The following is a 23,468-nucleotide window of genomic DNA, read 5'->3' as shown; positions in this document are numbered from 1 at the left end:
CTCCGCCTCCCGGGTTTACGCCATTCTCCTGCCTCAGCCTCCCGAGTAGCTGGGACTACAGGCGCCCGCCACCTCGCCCGGCTAGTTTTTTGTATTTTTTAGTAGAGACGGGGTTTCACCGTGTAGACCAGGATGGTCTCGATCTCCTGACCTCGTGATCCACCCGTCTCGGCCTCCCAAAGTGCTGGGATTACAGGCTTGAGCCACCGCGCCCGGCCAGACTTATTTTTTTAATCAGCTTTATTAAGGTAAAAATTTACATACAATAAATCCACCCACTTTATATAGTTCAGTGAGTTTTCATAAAAGTATATAGTCATGTAACCATCACCACCACTGAAGTCTAGGACATTTCATCATCCCAGGAAAGTTCCTTTGTGTTCCTTCCTGTTTAATCTCTTACCCCACCTCAGCCCCTGGCAACCAGTGATCTGCTTTCTGTCACTAGTTTTGCCCTTTCTGGATTTATTCTAGTAGGATACTTTTTTTTTTTTTTTTTTTTTTTTAATAGAGACAGGGTCTCCCTATGTTGCCCAGGCTGGTCTCGAACTCCTGGGCTCAAGGGATCCTCCTGACTCAGCCTCCCAAAGTGTTGGGATTACAGATGTGAAGCCACGGCAACTGGCCAGTAGAACATCTTAAGTGGAATCATGTGCAGTTACTTGTGTCTTATTTTTTTCACTTAGTATAGTGCTTTTATTTTATTTTATTATTACTATCATTAGTATTATTATTGAGACAGAGTCTCGCTGTGTTACCCAGGCTGGAGCGCAGTGGCACGCTCTCAGATCACTGCAGTCTCCACCTCCCTGCAATCTCCGCCCTGCTAGGTTCAAGTGATTCTCCTGCCTCAGCCTCCAAGCAGCTGTGATTTCAGGTGCATGCCACCATGCCCAGCTAATTTTTGTATTTTTGTAGAGATGGGGCTTGACCATGTTAGCCAGGCTGGTCTCGAACTCCTGACCTCAAGTGATCTGCCTGCCTCGGCCTCCCAAAGTGCTGGGATTACAGGCGTGAGCCACTGCGCTCGACCAGCATAGTCTATTAATGGTTTTGAGATGTGGTGTGAATGTATAGAAACTATTCATGGCTTTTTATTGCTGAGTAGTATTCTATTGTGTGTGTGTGTGTGTGTGTGTGTATCTAAGAAAGATGAGAGGCCGGGCACCGTGGCTCACGCCTGTAATCCCAGCACTTTGGGAGGCTGAGACGGGTGGATCACCTGAGGTCAGAAGTTCGAGACCAGCCTGGCCAACATGGTGAAACCTCATCTCTACTTAAAATACAAAAAATTAGCTGGGTGTGGTGGTACACACCTGTAATCCCAGGTACTCAGGAGGCTGAGCCAGGAGAATCGCTTGAACCTGGGAGGTGGAGGTTGCAGTGAGCCGAGATCGCGCCATTGCACTCCCCAGACTGAGGGATAAGAGCGAGACTTCATCTCAAAAAAAAAAAAAAAGATGAGAATACTGTTTGAAACAGACAGATATGATTAAAGTAAACACCTGAAACACAGCCATAGGACGAGTTTTCACAGCAGCTGGACCCTAACCAACAATTATCATATCAAAGTTAAAAAGAAGTAAGCAAAAAACTTAGCATTTACTAGAATAGGCAGATTTGGTGAGATGGATTCATTCGTGTTGGGCAAAGGAATTTTTTTATAGATAAATATATATATATACACACATACAGACACACACACACACCATTTTGTATCCATTAGCCAATCCATTGATATGTGTATTGTTTTCACTTTTGGCTATTATAAATAAATATGAACATTTGTGTACAGATCTTTGTGGGGACATATGTTTTCAATTCTCTTGGATAAATAATTAGAAATTGTATGCCAGGTTCTGTGGTAAGTATATATTCAGCTTTAGTTTTGAAAAACTGGCAAACTGTCTTCCACAGTGGCTATACCACTTTGAATTCCTACCAGTAGTGTATGAGGATTCCAGTTGCTTCATGTCCTCACCAACAAGTGGTATTATCAGTCTTTTTTTATTTTAGCCATGGTAATAGTGTTTAATAGTATCTCCTTGTAATTTTCATCTGCATTTCCCTAATGACTAATGATATGGAGCAACTTTTTGTGTGCTCATTTGCCATTCCTGTATCTTTTCTGGTGAAATAACTTCAAATTTCGGGCGGGCGCGGTGGCTTAAGCCTGTAATCCCAGCACTTTGGGAGGCCAAGAGGGGTGGATCACGAGTCCAGGAGAGTCGGAACCACATCCCTGGCTAACACGTCAAACCCCCGTTCTCTACTAGAAAATAAGTCAAAAAACTAGCCCGAGCAGGTGGGCAGGCCGCCTGCTATGGCCTACTACTCGGGAGGGGCTTGAGGCAGGAGAATCGGTGGTAAACCCGGAGGCAGAGCTTCAGTGAGCTGAGATCCGCCCCTGCACTCCAGCCTGGCGACAGAGTGAGACATCATCCGAAACAAAAAAAAAGAAAGCCAAAGAAATTCTACTCACTTTTTTTTTTTTTTATAATTTGAAATGGATCCTCCCCTGCTCCCAGGCCTAGAGGAGGGTGACACGATTTCAGTTCACTGCAGACCTCCACCTCCTGGGTTAAGAAATTCTCCTCCTCAGTGTTCCTGAGTAGGGCCTCGGATGGCAGACACACGCCAGCGATGCCTCGCTAAGCTTGGTATTTTTAGCTAGAGACAGGGTTTCACAGTGTTGGTCGCAAGGCTGGTCTCGATCGTGACCTTGTAATCCACCACCTCGCCTCCCAAAGTGCTAGGATTAGAGGCGTGAGCCATCATATCTGCCTTCTACTCACTTTATTGGTGATTTTATCTTATTATTAACTATAGGGCTTGCTTATAAAAAAATATTTTATTCTTGATCAAAACAGCATATGTTTTGAGTTATCTCAATGTGTAGATGAACATATATGAAAGGCTCTTAAGTACTACTAAGTACCTAACTGGAAATATAGAGTGCCTGTTTGCATGTGTAAGTTAACTAAAAGAAGAGATCAAAAAGGTAGAAGATAATAAAGTATCTTTGTGTCCACCTCCTTTGCCCACACGAATGAACCATCCTCGCAAATCTGCCTATTCTAGTGAAGCAATTTTTTATCTTGGTCACTTTTTTTTACTTTGAATATAATTTTGGTTAGGCGTCCAGCTCTGGGAAACTCAATCTATGACTGTGTGTTCCAGGTGTTTAGTTTAATCATATCTGTCCTGTTTTCAAACGGTATTCTCATCTTCTAGCACTTGTGAGGACTGACCAACTGCAAATAACTTTGTAGAGACATTGAAGACCCATTGAAAGCCACGTAGAGAACAAATATTCCTTATGGGACACAGGAGAGTCAAATATCACTCTAATCTTTAAAAGGAAGAGTGTGGCTACTTTACAGTCGTGATTCGTAAATCTTAATGGCGTTTCCATGTATATGTGTGTGTTCCTCTGGCCCAAATAAAACAATGAGTAAGAATTAGAATGGTGCCATTAATTATATGGATTATGATTGATATATTTACGGCATCTCTTGACAGACTTATATGGAGATCACATTTTAGCTATAGCCTCTTTTCTTTAATTAAAAACAAATATATATATATATATATATATTTTTTTTTTTATGAGACAGAGTCTCACTCTGTCACCCAAGCTGGAGTTGGCAAGATCTTGGCTCACTGAAGTGAGTCCCTGCTTCCCAGGTTCAAGCAATTCTCTTGCCTCAGCCTCCCAAGTAGGTGTGTGCCAACATGGCTGGCTAAATTTTGTATTTTTAGTAGAGTCAGGGTTTCACCATGTTGGCCAGGCTGGTCTCGAACTCCTGGCCTCAAGTGATCCACCTGCCTCAGCCTCTCAAAGTGCTGGGATTACAGGCGTGAGCCACCGCAGCCAGCCAGACATGACAGCAGCTGTCGATGATGTTCCATTCCATTACTTAATCTTCTTTTTTCTTTTCTTTCCCTCCCTGCCTTTCTGTTTCCCTCCCTCCCTCCCTCCTTCCTTCCTTTCTTCTTTTCTTTTCTCTTCTTTTTTTGAGACCAAGTCTCACTCTGTCACCCAGGCTGGAGTGCAGTGGCACGATCTCAGCTCATTGCAGCACTCTGCCTCCCAGGTTCAAGTGATTCTCCTGCTTCAGCCTCCCAAGTAGCTGTAATTACAGGCATCCACCATCACACCTGGCTAATTTTTGTATTTTTAGTAGAGACGGTGTTTCACCATGTGGGGCAGGCTGGTTTCGAACTCCTGACCTCAGGTGATCCGCCTACCTCGGCCTCCCAAAGTGCTGGGATTACAGGTGTGAGCCACTGCGCCTGGCCCTTCCTTCTTTCTTTCCTTACTCTTTTTTTTTTTTTTGGACAAGGCCTCACCCTGTCACCCAGGCTGGAGTATAGTGGCACGATCATGGCTCACTGCAGCCTCTACCTCCCCATGCTCAGGTGATTCTCCCAACTCAGCCTCCTGAGTAGCTAGGACTGACGGCAGGCACAGGCTACCAAGCCCGGGTAATTTTTGTAATTTTTTTGTAGAGACTGGGTTTTGGCATGTTGCCCCAGCTGGAAATCTTCATTTTCTTTTTTTTTTTTTGAGACAGAGTCTCGCTCTGCCGCCCAGGCTGGAGTGCAGTGGCCGGATCTCAGCTCACTGTAAGCTCCACCTCCGAGGTTCACGCCATTCTCCTGCCTCAGCCTCCGGAGTGACTGGGACTACAGGCGCCCGCCACATCGCCCGGCTAGTTTTTTGTATTTTTTAGTAGAAACGGGGTTTCACCATGTTAGCCAGGATGGTCTTGATCTCCTGACCTCGTGATCTGCCCGTCTCGGCCTCCCAAAGTGCTGGGATTACAGGCTTGAGCCACCGCGCCCGGCCTCTTCATTCTCAAATATGTGGAGAAACCTAAGCTCACTATTTCAAAAGCAAAATAGGGAAAAGGAAAATGAATGCCAAAAGGAATGGAAGAGGGATTGCAATTTAAAACCATTATTTTGGCTGGGTACGGTGGCTCATGCCTGTAATACTAGCACTTTGGGAGGCTGAGGCGGGCGGATCACTTGAGGCCAGGAGTTTCAGACCACGCTGGCCAACATGGTGAAACCTTGTATCTACTAAAAATACAAAAATTGGCTGGGCATGGTGATGTAATGTCAGCTACTCAGGAGACTGAGGCACGAGAATCGTTTGAACCTGGGAAGTGGAGGCTGCAGTGAACTGAGATCGTGCCACTATACTCCAGCTTGGGTGACAGAGCGAGACTCCGTCTCAAAAAAAAAAAATCCATGTGCGTGAGATACTATAATCATGAGCTTATTGTGGTATATGTGTGGTAATGGGTTAAATTTTGCTGTTTTCTTGTCTGTGCTGATGATTTTTTTGTCTTGTCTTTGAGATGGAGTCTCGCTCTGTCACCAGGCTGGAGTGCAGTGGCGCTGTCTCGGTTCACTGCAACCTCCACCTCCTAGGTTCAATCAATTCTCCCGCCTCAGCCTCCCAAGTAACTGGGAATACAGGCACCCGCCAGCATGCCTAGCTAATTTTTTGTATTTTCAGTAGAGACGAGGTTTCACTATGCTGGCCAGGCTGGTCTCAATCTCTTGACCTCATGATCCACCTGCCTCAACCTTCCAAAGTGCTGAGATTACAGACGTCAGCCACCTGGCCTTTTTTTTTTTTTTTTTTTTTGAGATGGAGTCTTGCTCTGTCACTCAGGCTAGAGTGCAGTCGTGCGATCTCGGCTCACTGTAAGCTCCACCTCCCAGGTTCACACCTTTCTCCTGCCTCAGCCTCCCCAGTAGTTGGGACCACAGGCGTCTGCCACCATGCTGGGCTAATTTTTTGTAGTTTTAGAAGAGACGGGGTTTCACCATGTTAGCCAGGATGGTCTGGATCTCCTGACCTCGTGATCTGCCCGCCTTGGCCTCCCAAAGTGCTGGCTGAGATGACAGGCATGAGCACCCAGACTTTTTTTTTTTTTTGAGACAGAGTTTTGCTGTTGTTGCCCAAGCTAAAGTGCAATGGCGCAATCTCGGCTCACTGCAACCTCCGCCTCCCAGGTTCAAGTGATTCTCCTGCCTCAGCCTTCCAAGTACCTGGGAATACAGGCATGCGCCACCACACCTGGCTAATTTCTTCTTTTTTTTTTTTTTGAGACGGGGTCTCGCTCTGTTGCCCAGGCTGGAGAGCAGTGGCATGATCTCAGCTCACTCTAGCCTCTGCCTCCCAGGTTCAAGTGATTCTCTTGCCTCAGCCTCCCAAGTAGCTGGGATTACAGACATGCACCACCATGCCCAGCTAATTTTTGTATTTTTAGCAGAGACAGGGTTTCACCATGTTGGCCCGGCTGGTCTTGAACTCCTGACCTCAGATGATCCACCTGCCTCGGCCTCCCAAAGTGCTGCGATTCCAGGTGTGAGCCACCGTGCCTCTACTAAATTTTTGTATTTAGTAGAGACAGGGTTTCACAATGTTGGTCAGGATGGTCTCGAACTCCTGACCTCAGGTGATCCACCCACCTTGGCCTCCGAAAGTGTTGGGATTATAGGCATGAGCCACCGTGCCCACACGATTTCTTTTTTTTTTTTTGGAGATACAGACTGTTGTTCTGTTGCTCAGGCTGGATTTCAGTGGCACAATCATAGTTCACTATAGTCTTGAACTCCTGGGCTCATGTGATTCTCTTACCTCAGCTGGGACTACAAGCATCTGCCACTATAGCCAGTTTATTTTCTATTAATGTATTTATTTATTTGTTTTTTGAGAACGAGTTTCGCTCTCGTTGCCCAGGCTGGAGTGCAATGGTGCAATCTTGGCTCATTGCAACTTCTGCCTCCCGGGTTCAAGCAATTCTCCTGCCTCAGCCTCCAGAGTAGCTGGGATTACAGGCATGCGCCACCACGCCCGGCTAATTTTGTATTTTTAGTAGAGACGGGATTTCTCCGTGTTGGTCAGGCTGGTCTCGAACTCCCAACCTCAGGTGATCCGCCCGCCTCGGCCTTTCTTAGAGTCCCAAAGTGTTGGAATTATAGGCATGAGCCACTGCACGTGGCCTGATCATTTCTTTTTGTTTTTCTTTTTTTTGAGACAGAGTCTCACTCTGTTGCCCAGGCTGGAGTACAGGGGCGCAATCTCAGTAGCTCACTCTAGCCTTGATCTCCTGGGCTCAAGTGATCCTCCCGCCTAAGCTTCTCGAGTAGCCCAAACTACAGGCACGCACCACCATGCCCGGATGATGTTTTTTATTTTTAATAGAGATGAGGTCTCACTATGTTACCCAGGCTTGTATCAAACTCCTGAGCTCAGGCTATCCTCTCAGCTTGGCCTCCCAAAGTGCTGGGATTACAGATGTAAGCCACTGCACCCAGCCTCTTTTCCTTTAAACAACGACAAAAACAATATTAAAAGAAAACTTTGAAAAATAGAGATAGGATCTGACTGTGTTGGCCAAGCTAATCTCAAACTCCTGGCCTCTTAGCAACCCTCCCGCCTCGGCCTCCCAAAGCCAGGCATGATGGTGGGCATCTGTAATCCCAGCTACTCAGGAGGCTGAGGCAGGAGAATCACTTGTACCCAGGAGGCAGAGGCTGCAGTGAGCTGAGATTGCGCCACTGTACTGCAGCCTGGGCAACAGAGTGAGACTCTGTCTCAAAAGAAAGCATTATGGAAAAATATAATTTAATAAAGTAAAGGGCCTCTTCCCAAATGGCATCAAGTATTATAGAGACCTGTCTTCGACATACAAAAATAGTAGGAGAAACCTTGAAGTCTTCCTGATTCTGGGGGAAAATCCTACTGAGGGTTTCAGGGTCTAACTTGCTGCACTAACTTAATAGAATCATTGTCTGTTCTCTTTTGAAAAGCTGGACATCTGTTCTGCTGTTGTGTCTTGCCATTCTCCTGAAGAACAGAGGCACACTGTAATACCCAACACTTTCCCTTGCATTCTGTGAGGTAGGTAAAGTACATTACAATACATACTTCTTTAAAACGTTGAACCTTAATTCAAATACCAAAAAAGGGAGGATTTGCATTGCTATTTCCATATGCCTTGCTGCTGACTTGGAGATGAGATTATACTGCTGTCATATCCTACTTTTACTGCTAGGCATGTGGTAGATTTAGACAATTTGGCAGTATGGTTTTGTAACATGGGTGGGTCTTACCATGAAACCCTTGGATGCAAACTTGGTTCTTGCTGACCACTTCTCTTACTCAAAGTAAAGAGAAGACTTGCATATCTTGAAGTAATCCAAGTTCCTAGTCACTGTGGGAGGACTTCTTGAGTGGTAAATTAAAAACAAGATACCACGGGAGGACAGAGGCTAAGCTTTTTGATAATTGGACCAGAAATTGCTTATGTGAAATTTTGTTGTTTTTTTGTTTGTTTTTTGTTTTTGTTTTTGTTTTGAGATGAAGTCTTGCTCTGTTGCCCAGGCTGGAGTGCAGTGGTGCGATCTCGGCTCACTGCAACCTCTGCCTCCCAGATTCAAGCCATTCTCCTGCCTCAGCCTCCTGAGTAGCTGGGATTACAGGCGCGTGCCACCACACCCAGCTAATTTTTGTATTTTTATTAGAGACAGGGTTTCAGCATCTTGGCCAGGCTGGTCTTGAACTCCTGACCTCGTGATCCACCCGCCTTGGCCTCCCAAAGTGCTGGGATTACAGGCATGAACCACTGCACCAGGCCATTTTTTTGGTGGGGGGATGGAGTCTTACTTTGTCACCCAGGCTGGAGTGCAGTTGCGCGATCTTGGCTCACTGTAACTTCAGCCTCCCAGGTTCAAGCAATTCTCGTGTCTCAGCTTCCCACGTAGCTGGGATTACAGGCACATGCCACCATGCCTGGCTAATTTTGTTGTTGTTGTTTTGTTTTGTTTTGTTTTGTTTTGTATTTTTAGTAGAGATGGGGTTTCGCTATGTTAGCCAGGCTGGTCTCGAACTCCTGACCTCAGAAGATCTGCCCACCTTGGCCTCCCAAAGTGCTGGGATTACAGGCATGAGCCACCATGCCTGGACTTGTTTTTTGTTTTTTTTGTTGTTTTGCTTTTTGAGACAAGGTCTCACTCTGTCACCCAGGCTGAAGTGCAGTGGTGTGGTCACGGCTCACTACAGCCTTGACCTCCTAGGCTCAAGCAGTCCTCCCACATCAGCCTCCTGAGTAGCTGGGACTACAGGCACTCGCCAACACACCTGGCTAATTTTTGTATTTTCTGTAGAGATGGGGTTTCACCATGTTGCCCAAGGTGATCTCAAATCCCTGGGCTCAAGTAGTGCTCCCACCTCGGCCTCCGAAAGTGTTGGGATTACAGGCATGAGCCACTGCCTCTTTTTTTTAAATTGAAACTTTTTGTTGAACTCACACATTTGGGTTCTTTAAATTTATGTTTTATGAGTAAATTTAATGGGAATGAAAGCATAATTGATCTTTTTTTTTTTTTCTATTTGAGGAGTGCTTCATTTCAAGGCAATAAAATGCTAGTTCTCATCTCTGTCTCTCTTAGATTACAGCAAGATGGAAATACCAAATCCCCCTACCTCCAAATGTATCACTTACTGGAAAAGAAAAGTGAAATCTGAATACATGCGACTTCGACAACTTAAACGGCTTCAGGCAAATATGGGTGCAAAGGTAAAAAAATAATTCCCAAGTGAAAGTTTATATATTTCAATATACTGATCCAATGTAAAGGGATTGGAATTTTTTTTTAACTTTCGTTTTGAAATCTTAACAGGGCCAGGCGCAGTGGCTAACACCTGTAATCTCAGCACTTTGGGAGGCTGAGGCAGGTGGATCACCTGAGGTCAGGACTTCGAGACCAGCCTGTCCTACCTGGTGAAACCCCATCTCTACTAAAAGTACAAAAATCAGCCAGGCGTGGTGTCGTGCGCCTGTAATCCCAGCTACTTGGGAGACTGAGGCAGGAGAATTGCTTGAACCCAGGAGGCAGAGGTTGCAGTGAGCCGAGATGGTGCCACTGCACTCCTGCCTGGGTGACAGAGCAAGACTCCATCTCAAAAAAAAAAAAAAAAAACAAAAGGCCAGGCACGGTGACTCATGCCTGTAATTCCAGCGCTTTGGGAGGCTGAGTCGGGCAGATCACTTAAGGCCAGGAGTTTGAAACTAGCCTGGCCAACATGGTGAAACACCGTCTCTACCGAAAATACAAAAATTAGCCAGGTGTGGTGGTCTGTGCCTGTAATCCCAGCTACTTGGGAGGCTGAGGTAGGAGAATCGCTTGAACCTGGGAGGCGAAGGTTGTGGTGAGCTGAGATCACACTACTACAATCCAGCCTGGGCGACAACAGAGCAAGACTCCGTCTCAAAAAAAATAATAATGTATTTATTAATTAATTAACAATATATCTTAATCTTTTCCATGGCTTTGCTAGGCTTTGTATGTGGCAAATTTTGCAAAGGTTCAAGAAAAAACCCAGATCCTCAATGAAGAATGGAAGAAGCTTCGTGTCCAGCCTGTTCAGTCGATGAAGCCTGTGAGTGGACACCCTTTTCTCAAAAAGGTACTTTTGGGAGTTTAAGCTCAGTCTTCCTCTCTTCCTTGGGCTTAAAGCTTTTTCCTGTATTTGTGACTTTTTAGAGAGTGAATAAGTAAGACAAGGTATGGTGGCTCACACAAGTATTCCCAGCTATTTGGGAGGTTGAGGTGGGAAGATCGCTTGAGGTGAGGAGTTTGAGACCAGCCTGGGCAGCATAGACTGTGTCTCTACAATTTTTTTAAGAAAATTAGCCAGATGTGGTGGTGCACACCTGTAGTCCCAGCTACTTGGGAGGCTGAGGTGGAAGGATTGCTTGAGCCTAGAAGTTCAAGGCTGAAATAAACTATGATTTCACCACAACACTCCAGTCTGGGTGACAGAGAAAGACCCTATGTCTAAAAAAACAAAAAGGAAAGAAAGGAAATAAATAAATAAATAAGGTTAAGGTTAATAGATACAGTTATTTTAGTCAACTTTGAATTATTAAGATAGTAAATCTATAGCTTCAAGAATAATCGGCCGGGCGCGGTGGCTCAAGCCTGTAATCCCAGCACTTTGGGAGGCCGAGACGGGCGGATCACGAGGTCAGGAGATCGAGACCATCCTGGCTAACATGGTGAAACCCCGTCTCTACTAAAATAGAAAAAACTAGCCGGGCGAGGTGGCGGGCGCCTGTAGTCCCAGCTACTCAGGAGGCTGAGGCAGGAGAATGGCGTGAACCCGGGAGGCGGAGCTTGCAGTGAGCTGAGATTGCGCCACTGCACTCCAGTCTGGGCGACAGAGCGAGACTCCGCCTCAAAAAAAAAAAAAAAAAAAAAAAGAATAATCTTGGGGGCCGGGCGCAGTGGCTCACACCTGTAATCTCAGCACTTTGGGAGGCTGAGGCAGATGGATCCACTTGAGGCCAGGAGTTCAAGACCAACCTGGCCAACACAGCAAAACACCGTCTCTACTGAAAATACGAAAGTTAACTGAGTATGGTGGTGCATGCTTATAATCCCAGCTATTTGGGAGACTGAGGCCTGAGAACCTCTTGAACCTAGGAGGCAGAAGTTGGCAGTGAGCCAAGATCACACCACTGCACTCCAGCCTGGGTGAAAGACTGAGATTCTCTCTCTCAAAAAAAAAATAATAATAATAAATAAATAAAAGAATGTTCTAGTTAAGAAATTATGGCTGGACACGGTGGCTCACACCTGTAGTCCCAGCACTTTGGGAGGCCAAGGCGGGTGGATCACCTGAAGTCAGGAGTTTGAGACCTGGCTGGCCAACATGGTGAAACCCCATCTCTACTAATAGTACAAAAAAATTAGCCAGGCATGGTGGCGCACTTCTGTAATCCTAGCTACTAGGGAGGCTGAGGCAGGAGAATCACTTGAACCTGGGAGGTGGAGGTTGCAGTGAGCTGAGATGACACCATCACACTCCAGCCTGGGCGACGAGAGCAAAACACCATCTCCAAAAAAAAAGAAACTTTATGAAAATAAATTATTATCATTATTATTATTTAGAGACAAGATCTCACTGTGTCACCCAGACTGGAGTGCAGTTTCATTATCATAGCTCACTGTAACCTCCAACACCTGGAAAATAGATAATATTTTTGAAATATAAAAAGTAAATATTATCCAGGTATGGTAGTGTATGCCTATAATCCTAGCTACTTGGGAGGCTGAGGTGGGAGAATCACTTGAACCCAAGAGTTCAAGGCTGCAGTGAGCTATGATCTCCAGCCTGGGTGACAGAGTGAGACTCTGTCTCTTAAAAAAAAAAAAAAAAAAGCAGAAGTTGGGCACAGTGGCTCATGCCTGTAATCCCAGCACTTTGAGAGGCTGAGGCAGATGGATCACCTGAGGTCAGGAGTTCAAGACCAGCCTGGCCAACATGGTGAAACCTTGTCTCTACTAAAAATATAAAAATTAGCTGAGCATGGTAGCATGCACCTGTAATCCCAGCTACTTGGGAGGCTGAGGCAGAATTGCTTGTACCCGGGAGGTGGAGGTTGCAGTGAGCCAAGATTATGCCACTGCACTCCAGCCTGGGCGACAGAGTGAGACCCTGCCTCAAAACAAAAAACAAAAAGCAGATAGTGTATTGAGAGCAAATATCTTTCCTGAATCAGAATGTTACTATAATTTCTATACCACTTTGCTTCTCCATGTACTATCCCTATCACCTATGCAGCTAAGTTGATGTCCACTGTCTTAAAGTTTAGGTCTTCAGAAAACTACCTCATCTCTCAGGACTTTCAGAGGCTCTTTATTGTTATGTACAACCCAAGTAGACCAACAGTTTGAGTTGAAGTAAACATCAGCTGAGTATGGGAAGTACTATGCTGAACTCTGTAGAGGACACGAAGGTGAATAAGAGTCCCTGCTCTTGGCCGGGCGTAGTGGCTCACACCTGTAATCCCAGCACTTTGGGAGGCCAAGTCAAGATGATTGCTTGAGTCTAGGAGTTGGAAACCAATGTGGGCAATATTTAGTGAGACCCTGTCTCTACAAAAATAAATAAATAAATAAAATTAGCTGGCTAACTGGATGTAGTAGCACATGCCTGTGATCCCAGCTGCTTGGGAGGCTGAGGTTGGAGGATGGCTTTAGCTTGGGAGGCAGAGGCTGCAGTGAGCTGTGATTGCACAACTGCTCTCAGCCTGGGCAACAGAGTGAGATCCTCTCTAAAAAAAAAAAAAAAAAAAGGAGTTTCTGCTTTCCACAGGTTTGCAGTCTAGGGATTCCTTTTGCAAGATGATGTTACAAAACTCAATTTATTAATTTGTTTTAAAAATTTTTTTTTGTTTGAGATGGAGTCTCGGTCTGTCGCCATGCTGGAGTGTAATGACGTGATCTCGGCTCACTGCAACCTCCACCCTCCCCCAGGTTCAAGCGATTCTCCTGCCTTCAGGCCTTTGCCGAGTAGCTGGGACGCAGGCAGGCGTTGTGGCAACCACGGCCCAGACTAATTTTTTTTTTTATTTTTTTTTTTTTTTTTTTTTTTGAGACGGAGCTGCGCTCTGTCCGGACCAAGGCTGTGGTGCAGATGGTACGATCTCCAGCTGCCACTGGCAAGCTCTGCCTCCCCAGGTTGCCAGCCGCCATTCTCTTCTGCCTCAGGCTCCCATGTAGCTGGGACTGCAGGTGCCCGCCACCATGCCCGGCTAATTTTTGTATTTTTAGTAGAGATGGGGTTTCACCGTGTTCGCCAGGATGGTCGCGATCTCCTGACCTTGTGATCCACCCGTCTCGGCCTCCCAAAGTGCTGGGATTACAGGCGTGAGCCACCGCGCCCGGCCTCATTTTTGTATTTTTAGTAGGGACTGGGTTTCACCATGTTGGCCAGGATAGTCTTAATCTCCTGACCTCGTGATCCACCTGCCTCGGTCTCCCAAAGTGCTAGGATTACAGGCATGAGCCACCACCACTGGCCCAATTTTTTATAATTTTAAATGCCATCTGAATATTCTTAGTTTAACTTATTAGTTTGTAAGAACTAGAGGCTACTAAAATCATTTTTTTCTTTTTTTTTTTTTTTCCTTGAGACAGAGTCTCGCTCTGTCGCCCAGGCTGGAGTGCAGTGGCTCGCTCAACCTCCGCCTCCCAGGTTCAGGTGATTCTCATGCTTCAGCCTCCCAAGTAGCTGGGATTATAGGCGTGTACCACCATGCTCAGCTAATTTTTGGATTATGTTTTTGTAGAGATGGGGTTTCACCATGTTGGCCTGGCTGGTCTCAAACTGACTTCAAGTGATCTGCCTGTCTTGGCCTCCCGAAGTGCTGGGATTACTGGCATGAGCCACTATGCCCAGCCAATTTTGGAAGGAAATTACATTTCTTTCTTGGGTTATATGCCCGTCTTTCCCTCTCCATGTCATTGCTTATATTTCAGTGTACCATAGAGAGCATTTTCCCGGGATTTGCAAGCCAACATATGTTAATGAGGTCACTGAACACAGTTGCATTGGTTCCCATCATGTATTCCTGGTCCCCTCTCCAGCAGAACTTTATGGTATGTATTGAAAGCACTGTGGTGGTTATTTAAACTGTGTGATTATCTTATGTTGATATGCCAGAGCTCCTCTTAGGGTAAAGATTGTCCAGTACTTAACAAAGCTAGGACATGCAGGGCAGAACAAGGTTGTAATTAACTTATTCTAAACAATATATATTGCAAGTTATTCTAACTTGTCAGATTTTATGCTCTCTGATGTGTGCTTTGGAATTGATGCTGGTTCTTTTTTAAATGAATAAGATTGGGCAAGACTTCAATTTTCTCTTAGTACCTTGGCCCAATATTATGCACAGTTAAATGCAGTCTAAATCAGACTCTTGAGGCTTGAGCAGGTTGTCTGCTCCCTGTTGATGGAGTAATTCTTTCTGAATTCTCTAACTGCAAGATGCTATAAAAGCAGCTGAGACAACAGACATGTACACAGTCCTTTCATCTGGGCCTTTGTGCTGAGTCCTATTAGGATTATTTGTGGTTTTGATAATCATTCCTCTCTAAATAATGCCATTGCTTATATTCTGCCTGGTGACAGATAGCCGTACTACTGGTTGGAATGAGGTGGAGGTTTATAGAAGGGAATCATCTCTTAGAATAAAACTTCAGAATAATTTTACTTCCTACTTGAGGATTTTAGAATGACTGTATTCTCTGAGCACCTCACTCCCCCAAAATTATTTACTATTGTTTACTGCCAAAAAATATCCATAGCCTAGGCTGCAGTTGACCTTAGGTTCCCACTGAGTGTGACTGGCATGAGTTATAATTATAATTTTTTTTTATTATTGGAGAATCTTAGTCTGTTTTATATAAAATACTCATGTCTTATGGTTACCCAGTTTATTTTGTAGTTAAATTGCACATCATAATCTTAGAAGCCTTCATTTTTATTTATCCATCTATTTCTCTACTTATGAAAACAATTAGCAACTTTTTTTTTTTTTGAGACGGAGTCTAACTCTGTTGCCAGGCTGGAGTACAGTGGCATGATCTCAGCTTACTGCAACCTCCTCCTCCCAGGTTCAAACGATTCTCTTGCCTCAGCCTCCCTAGTAGCTGGGACTACAGGCACATGCCACCATGCCCAGCTAATTTTTTGTATTTTAGTAGAGACAGGGTTTCACCATATTGGCCAGAATGGTCTCAATCTCCTGACCTCGTGATCCGCCTGCCTCAGCCTCCCAAAGTGCTGGGATTACAGGCGTGAGCCACCACGCTTGGCCCCATTTGAGGTTTTTTTGGCAAAACAAAATGGCCAGTGTTTAAAATGCAGGAAACTCTGGGACAAAGGCATTTTTCAGGAGACTCAAGCAGCAAACGAAGTTCAGCAGAGATTCCACTAAATAGGAAGGAGGAGATGCATGATGGCTTCATGGAATGAATCACATCTGGTTTGATTTCAGGTAGAAGATGAGACGGTTTTGTGCAATATTCCCTACATGGGAGATGAAGTGAAAGAAGAAGATGAGACTTTTATTGAGGAGCTGATCAATAACTATGATGGGAAAGTCCATGGTGAAGAAGGTAGTGGTACTGAAGTCTTTGGGAGAAAATTTTGTTAGAATCAGGCCTCTTGTTTGGTACCTCATCATCTCGCCATCTTGCTTTTATCTTCTGCCCCATGGGGCACACACTGAAGAATATTTCAATATCATCACATTACTGGGAGTTAATTTTTTTTTTGAGACGGAGTTTTACTTTAATTGCCGAGGCTGGAGTGCAGTGGTGCAATCTCAGCTCACTGCAATCTCTGCTTCCTGGTTTCAAGCAATTTTCCTGCCTCAGCCTCCCAAGCAGCTGGGACTACAGGTGTCTGCCACCACGCCCAGCTAATTTTTGTATTTTTAGTAGAGATGGGGTTTCACCATGTTGGTCAGGCTGGTCTTGAACTCCTGACCTCAGGTGATCCACCCACCTTGGCCTCCCAAAGTGCTGGGATCACAGGCATGAGCCACCATGCCTGGCCCAATTTTTGTATTTTTATTTTTTTTAGAGACAGGATCTTACTCGGTCACCCAGGCTGGAATGCAGTGGCACAATCATAGCTTATTGTAGCCTCAACCTCCTGGGCTTAAGTGATTTTCCCGCTTCAGCCTCCTGGGGGGCTGGGACTACAGGTGCACTCCACCACATCTGGCTTTTTTTTTTTGTTTTGAGACAGAGTCTTGTTCTGTCACCCAAACTGGAGTGCAGTGGTGTAGTCTCGGCTCACTGCAAGCTCTGCCTCCCAGGTTCACGCCATTCTCCTGCCTTAGCCTCCTGAGGTAGCTGGGACTACAGGTCCCCACCACCACGCCCGGCTAATTTTTTTGTATTTTTAGTAGAGATGGGAATTCACCTTGTGAACCAGGATGGTCTGTATCTTGTGACCTCATGATCCACCCACCTCAGCCTCCCAAAGTGATGGGATTACAGGCATGAGCCACCACGCCCGGCCCTGGCTTATTTTTAAATTTTTTTTGTAGAGATAGAGTCTCACCACATTGCCCAGGCCGGTCTTAAACTCCTGGCCTCAAGTAATTCTCCCACGTTGGCCTCCCAAAGTTCTGAGATTACAAGAGTGAGCCAACATGCCTGGTCCAAAATACCCTAGTTATTTCTTTTTTTCTATCTATCTTTTTTTTTTTTATTATTACCCTAGTTATTTCTGATTCAAGCAGCAGAAACAGAAATAAAAATTATGTAAAGTACCCTCGTTAAATTTTAAAAGGAGTTGGGACATAAAAGGATTATGTAGTAATCAGTGGCTGGAGAGAAAGTTTATTGTATAAATAAGTTTAATCTTAGGACTTAGTTTTCCATAAGTACATCCAAGATCATTTTGTTCTTTATTTCTCTTTCTCTGAGAATGGCAATGAGCCTTTCTGTCATACTTCTTTGATCCAGACATCCCCTGGATGGTTTTAATAATCTGAATTTCCTAAAAGCAAGTGTTTGGATTTAGTTGTAATTCTAGAAAAGTCTGTCCATGTGGAAGAAATGGAAAGAGGAGAGGCTCCCCATCAATTTGTAAACCAACAGCCCCACCTGCTCTTTTGACAATTGTAGGCAATGTTGTGATGCTGTTGAACTACATTATTTGTCCACAGTGCCTCCTAGTGTTCAAAGACCTCCTAAATTGTAGTACATCTCCATAAAATACAATTTTAGGAAAAATTGCTGTATTTTAATTTAGAGACGTCATTACCGACTCATCAGCAGCAAAGCCAAGAGAATTTTCATTTTATTATTTTTTCTCTGCCCTACCGGAGATTGTTTGGACAAACTTTCATGAGATTTTGAACCAGAAATTCAGAGTTGACTTGTGACTGAGGAAGTGAAGTTCTTCAGTAAGAATAAAGCCTATGGCTGGGCACAGTGGGTCACACCTGTAATCCCAGCACTTTGGGAGGCCGAGGCAGGCGGATCACCTGAGGTCAGGAGTTCGCGACCAGCCTGACATGGAGAAACCCTGTCTCTACTAAAATACAAAATTAGCTGGGGTGGTGGCACACGCCTGTAATCCCAGATACTTGCGAGGCTGAGGCAGGAGAGTCACTTGAACCCAGGAGGTGGAGGTTGCAGTGAGCCGAGATCGCCCCTCCAGCCTGGGCAACAAGAGCAAAACTCCGTCTTAAAAAAAAAAAAAAGAATAAAGCCTATAGCTATATTCCTACTCTAGCCAGCTGCCCACTCCATGTGTAGTAGCCAGTCAAATGATTGTAATTTCCAGATCTCCCATGTGAAAATGTACACAATGTGACTTATCTGGGCCTCTAGAGTGAGCACAATAAAACCTGCCTAGGAGGACTAATGGAATGTGAAGTCACCACTGCTCATCCTTCGAATCCTCATGTTTCAGAGATGATCCCTGGATCCGTCCTGATTAGTGATGCTGTTTTTCTGGAGTTGGTCGATGCCCTGAATCAGTACTCAGATGAGGAGGAGGATGGGCACAATGACACCTCAGATGGAAAGCAGGATGACAGCAAAGAAGATCTGCCAGTAACAAGAAAGAGAAAGCGACATGCTATTGAAGGTACACAGCACTGGCTCCCTTATTCCGTTTTTAAAGTGACAGGGATAGGGAAGAAGGAAGAACTGGAAAGGTTTGTGGCCTATTAAAGGCTGTTGGTGCTTCTTGTTGGTTCACTTAAAAGGAGAACATGATCATTAACTGATAGCTTCAGATAGCTGTGACTTAGGTGAAGAAGAAAGTAGAAGAACTGACAGAATAATCATTGCTATTCATTTCTAATTATATGTGTTATGTGAAATTGGGATCATGCCAATTTATGTATATGTATATATCAAATTGTATATCCCTTTTTATTTAATCTTGTGAGTACTTTTCCATGTCACTGTTTACTTAATTTAAAATTTAATACCTTAATTATATTATATGTTATTTAATTATACACTATGTCCAGGGACATAGTGTATTCTCTTTTATTATATCATTATTATAATATCAGTCTAGTTCTTCAGCATCCACTTTATGATAGGATTCTTCTGTGTTCAGGTCTCTCCATGAACACTCTTTTCACCTCCAAATTCTTATTTTTATTTTTAAAATCTATTATTTCTTATTTTTTTGAGACAGAGTCTTGCTCTGTCACCCAAGGTGGAGTGCAGTGACGCAATCTCGGCTCACGGCAGCCTCCGCTGCCCTGGTTCAAGCGATTATTGTGTGTCAGCCTTCCAAGTAGCTGGGACTACAGGCACGCGCCACCACACCCGGCTAAGTTTTGTATTTTTAGTAGAGTTGAGGTTTCACCATGTTGGCCAGGCTGGTCTCAAACTCCTGGCCTCAAGTGATCTGCCCCCTTGTACTGCCCTTCCCAAAGTACTGACTGGGATTACAGGCGTGAGCCACCTCACATCCAGATTCTAATTGGGACGGTGGATTTTGTGGTTAGTATGTAGACTACTCTAACTTCCTTATTTACTGGTAGCCTATATCAGATAAGTTCAGATAGCACTGATGTTTATGTATCTCCAAACAATCAGTGGTTAGGTAACAAAGCAGCTCTAATCAAAATGCTGCGACAAAAGGAAAAAAGATCGCACAGATTTGTTTGCATGTTCTGATCATCGCACTCAGGAGCTTTTTGTCATTTTCAATTCAGGCAACAAAAAGAGTTCCAAGAAACAGTTCCCAAATGACATGATCTTCAGTGCAATTGCCTCAATGTTCCCTGAGAATGGTGTCCCAGATGACATGAAGGAGAGGTAGGGAAAGTTGTCCCACTTAGGCTGTATACAGAGTGCTCGGGACAAAACCTTTATTCCCTCCTAATTTTGGTTAGTAAAAGCTTTGTTTATGGTAAGGGCATTATGATTTGCCTGCACTTGGATTATTTTTGCTTACTCAATGACCTCTGAATGCCCCCCTTACTATATTAAGGGCCATCATATACTGGCTTTTGAGTGGGTTTGGGCAGAGAACTTTTACTCTGCCATTTTTCTGGAGAGTTACTCCAGCACCATCTTATCAAATCCTTCCCTCCCCTTACTTTCCAACATTTGCCCAACCCAGCATAATTACAATGGTGTACCCACTTTAGTTATCTACCATTCTCTTATCAACTAGACCTATAAAAAACACCCATCCTCCCTTGGCAGACCATGGGTGGGCTACTGTCAGTACCCAATCTGTATTTCCTCAGTGGAGGCGGTCCCTTGGAGGAACTCTTATTTCTCTTTTCTTAAATAGGTATCGAGAGCTAACAGAGATGTCAGACCCCAATGCACTTCCCCCTCAGTGCACACCCAACATCGATGGCCCCAATGCCAAGTCTGTGCAGCGGGAGCAATCTCTGCACTCCTTCCACACACTTTTTTGCCGGCGCTGCTTTAAATACGACTGCTTCCTTCACCGTGAGTGGGGCTATTCTGTTTGAAATGCTCTCCTCTCTTCCATCCCCAGCCACTATTTCCTTCTCTTTGTTCTGGTTTCTCGTCTAGAGTTCCTGGCTTCTGTTCTGACGTTTTACAAAGGGCCAGTTCTATTTTCCCTTGTTCAATTATGGTGCAACATGCTCTGCATGATCGAGACAGACTCACCAGCAATATATCTGTCCCTCAGGACCTCCTAGCTTTGAAAGCGTTGTGTTGGCATCAGAAATGACTGAATTTTGTGCACCCTGATAGTAGCTGTTTATATCAAATTCTAACTCCTACAATAGCTCTCTAATTCAATTTTGTTTTTCCCCATCTTGTCAAGTGGATAGACCACTGGCAACAAGACAGTTTTTGTTTTCCAGCTTTTCATGCCACCCCTAATGTATATAAACGCAAGAATAAAGAAATCAAGATTGAACCAGAACCATGTGGCACAGACTGCTTCCTTTTGCTGGTACGTTCTTAAGCTGTTCTGGCATTATTAACTTCATTGAAGATTGAGCAGGAAATAGTCCTTAGGCTTTCTGCCTCTGGGAACACAAGCCACGTGAGCCAGTACGTAGCACTCTGGGGGTCATATAGCACAAATAAAACATGGTTTTTGCTCTTAAGGAGCTCCCCAGTTACTGTGGGACCGCTCTTAAGGAACTCCCCAGACATGGTAGGACTATAAAGTTAGTCTGATGGAGTGCAGATTCAAAAATCATTAAAGGCTTGCCTGCGCTAAATATCATCTGCTTAGATTTCAGAGCCTAAAACTGTATTGTTAGAATTGGAGCAAAGTGTGTGCCGGGGGGGTGCGTACGCTCTCTAGTTTCTTTGCTATCTTCTTATAAACACATATAACTATGAGACGAATAACACGAGATGATGCTGATGTATTGTGATTGACCAGATGGACCCTTCCCCGATGGACAGACCTTATGAAGCAGCATAAATAGCCTGGCATACCTGTGGGGAGGCAATATACTGACAGCTAGAAGGAAATAGATCAACTGGACTTGCCAAAGACACAGTTTGGCTTTTTATACAATAGGATGAGCCTAGGCGATGAGTAAAATACCTTGATAAAATTTCTGCTACCTATTAAAATTATACAGCCAGCCAAGGGTTTTGGAACTATCTTTAGTGGGATAGTAGACGGAAAGATGGTAGAGAATGCTGTTGGGCACACGTGCAAAATGGGCCGTACAGTAAAAGCAAAAGAATAGACGTTATTGGGTTTATTTTTTTCCTAATGTGTATTGACTTCTTCCTATGTGCCAAGTACCATAGTAGGTCCTTAACATACCTTATCTTATTCTCATCCTGTAACAGTGTCATGAGGTAGAGGAAACTATGGATTACAGAAGTTATATATTTTGCCTAAAGTTTGTTGATAAGTCAGTGGTATGGCAGTTATGAAATTCAAGCCAGGGTCTAACTCCACAGGTCATGCTTTTAAAATTACTCCATGTTTTTCAGCCAGGCGTGGTAGTGCACGCCTGTAATTCCAGCACTTTGGGAGGCCGAGGAGGGTGGATCACCTGAGGTCGGGAGTTTGAGACCAGCCTGGTCAACATAGTAAAACCCTGTCTCTACTAAAAATACAAAGTTAGCCAGGTGTGGTGACACATGCCTGTAGTCCCAGTTACTTGGGAGGCTGAGACAGGAGAATTGCTTGAACCCAGGAGGTGGAGGCTGCAGTGAGCTGAGATCATGCCACTGCACTCCAGCCTGGGTGAAATGGTGAGATTTCATCTCAAAAAATAATAATAATAAAATGAAATTACTCCATGCTTTAAAAAAATATATACCATGTTACGTCAACATACCAGCATTTATATAGGGCAAAAGGGCATTGCCCTTCTCACAGGAGTCACCCTGATACCCTGTACATGTATTACAAAGATGCTGCCAATGCCTGAAATGTATGCATGTTTAACTTACAGAGATATGTATGCACAGTTTTTCTTTTATTGCGTTTTAGGTTTGAGTTCATATTAAATATAATGCTGGACTATTTTCCCCCAACTGTGTATTAAGAACATTTTCAATCATGCAGAGTTGAAAGATACCTTCTTCCTGGATTTGATAACATTTTTTTCTATATCTCCTTTCTCCATATATTTGTGTATGTATATCTTTTGCTGAACCATTTGACAATAAGTTGCAGACATTGTGATGCTCATTTGGTAAATGTTTCAGCATAAAGACATTCTCTTACATAACCACATTATTACACCTAGGACAATTAACAAAAATTGTATAATATCCTTTACTACCCATTCTATTAATATATTTCAGCTGTACTAAGAATAGCTAATTTTGTGTTTTGTTTTGTTTTGTTTCCAAACCAGGATCATCCAGTCAGGCATCATATTTGGTTTTTTTTTTTTTTTTTGAGACAGAGTTTCGTTCTTGTTGCCCAGGCTGGAGTGCAATGGTGCAATCTCGGCTCACCACAACCTCTGCCTCCCAGGTTCAACTGATTCTCCTGCCTCAGCCTCCCAAGTAGCTGGGATTACAAGCATGTGCCACCATACCCAGCTAATTTTTGTGTTTTTAGTAGAGACAGGGTTTCTCCATGTTGGTCAGGCTGGTCTTGAACTCCCGACCTCAGGTGATCAACCTGCAGGGCCTCCCAAAGTGCTGGGACTACAGGCGTAATAAGGCCTCCAGCCTTATTAGTTCCAGGCTGGTTGTCTTGTAGGATGACCCACACCCTGGATTTATCTATTGTTTTTTCACAGTGTCATTTCTTTGTTCTTCTGTCTCCTCTTCCTTATAACCTAGAAATTAGGTCTGGAAACTTGATTTTATTTATGTTAAAATGTTTGACCATTATATGAAAATGGTGGCTCATGCCTGTAATCCCAGCAATTTGGGGGGCTGAGGCAGGTGGATAGCTTGAGCCCAGGAGTTCGAGACCAGCCTGGGCAACATGGCAAAACCCCATCTCTACAAAAAATACAAAAATTAGCTGGGCTTGGTGGTGTGCACCTATAATCCCAGCTACTTGGGAGGCTGAGGTGGGAGGATCACTTGAGCCTAGAAGGTCAAGACTGCAGTGAGCTGAGATCATGCTACTGTACTTACTTGCCTAGGTGACAGAGCAAGACTCTGTCTAAAAA

General features: G+C 44.3%; 1 protein-coding gene across 2 annotated transcripts in view; it reads left to right on the top strand.

Annotated features, from left to right (window-relative positions):
- The window catches only part of EZH1 (enhancer of zeste 1 polycomb repressive complex 2 subunit), a 48,248-nt gene that overhangs the window by 8,537 nt on the left and 16,243 nt on the right, over nt 1–23,468 (top strand). The window contains exons 2-10 of one of the 2 annotated variants that reach the window (XM_017867639.1): nt 7,837–7,927; nt 9,478–9,605; nt 10,367–10,495; nt 14,356–14,475; nt 15,876–15,996; nt 18,314–18,490; nt 19,581–19,683; nt 20,168–20,331; nt 20,718–20,809. In XM_017867639.1, the coding sequence (XP_017723128.1) occupies nt 9,489–9,605; nt 10,367–10,495; nt 14,356–14,475; nt 15,876–15,996; nt 18,314–18,490; nt 19,581–19,683; nt 20,168–20,331; nt 20,718–20,809 (1,023 nt within the window). In that variant the 5' untranslated portion in view covers nt 7,837–7,927; nt 9,478–9,488. The remainder of the gene's footprint in view (nt 1–7,836; nt 7,928–9,477; nt 9,606–10,366; nt 10,496–14,355; nt 14,476–15,875; nt 15,997–18,313; nt 18,491–19,580; nt 19,684–20,167; nt 20,332–20,717; nt 20,810–23,468) is intronic. The other variant, XM_017867640.1, reaches the window with a different exon arrangement.

The sequence above is a fragment of the Rhinopithecus bieti genome, unplaced genomic scaffold (assembly GCF_001698545.2).
Source record: "Rhinopithecus bieti isolate Rb0 unplaced genomic scaffold, ASM169854v2 scaffold_4544, whole genome shotgun sequence".
NCBI classification, from domain to species: Eukaryota; Metazoa; Chordata; class Mammalia; order Primates; family Cercopithecidae; genus Rhinopithecus; species Rhinopithecus bieti.
This window is presented reverse-complemented; position numbering and strand designations above follow the sequence as displayed.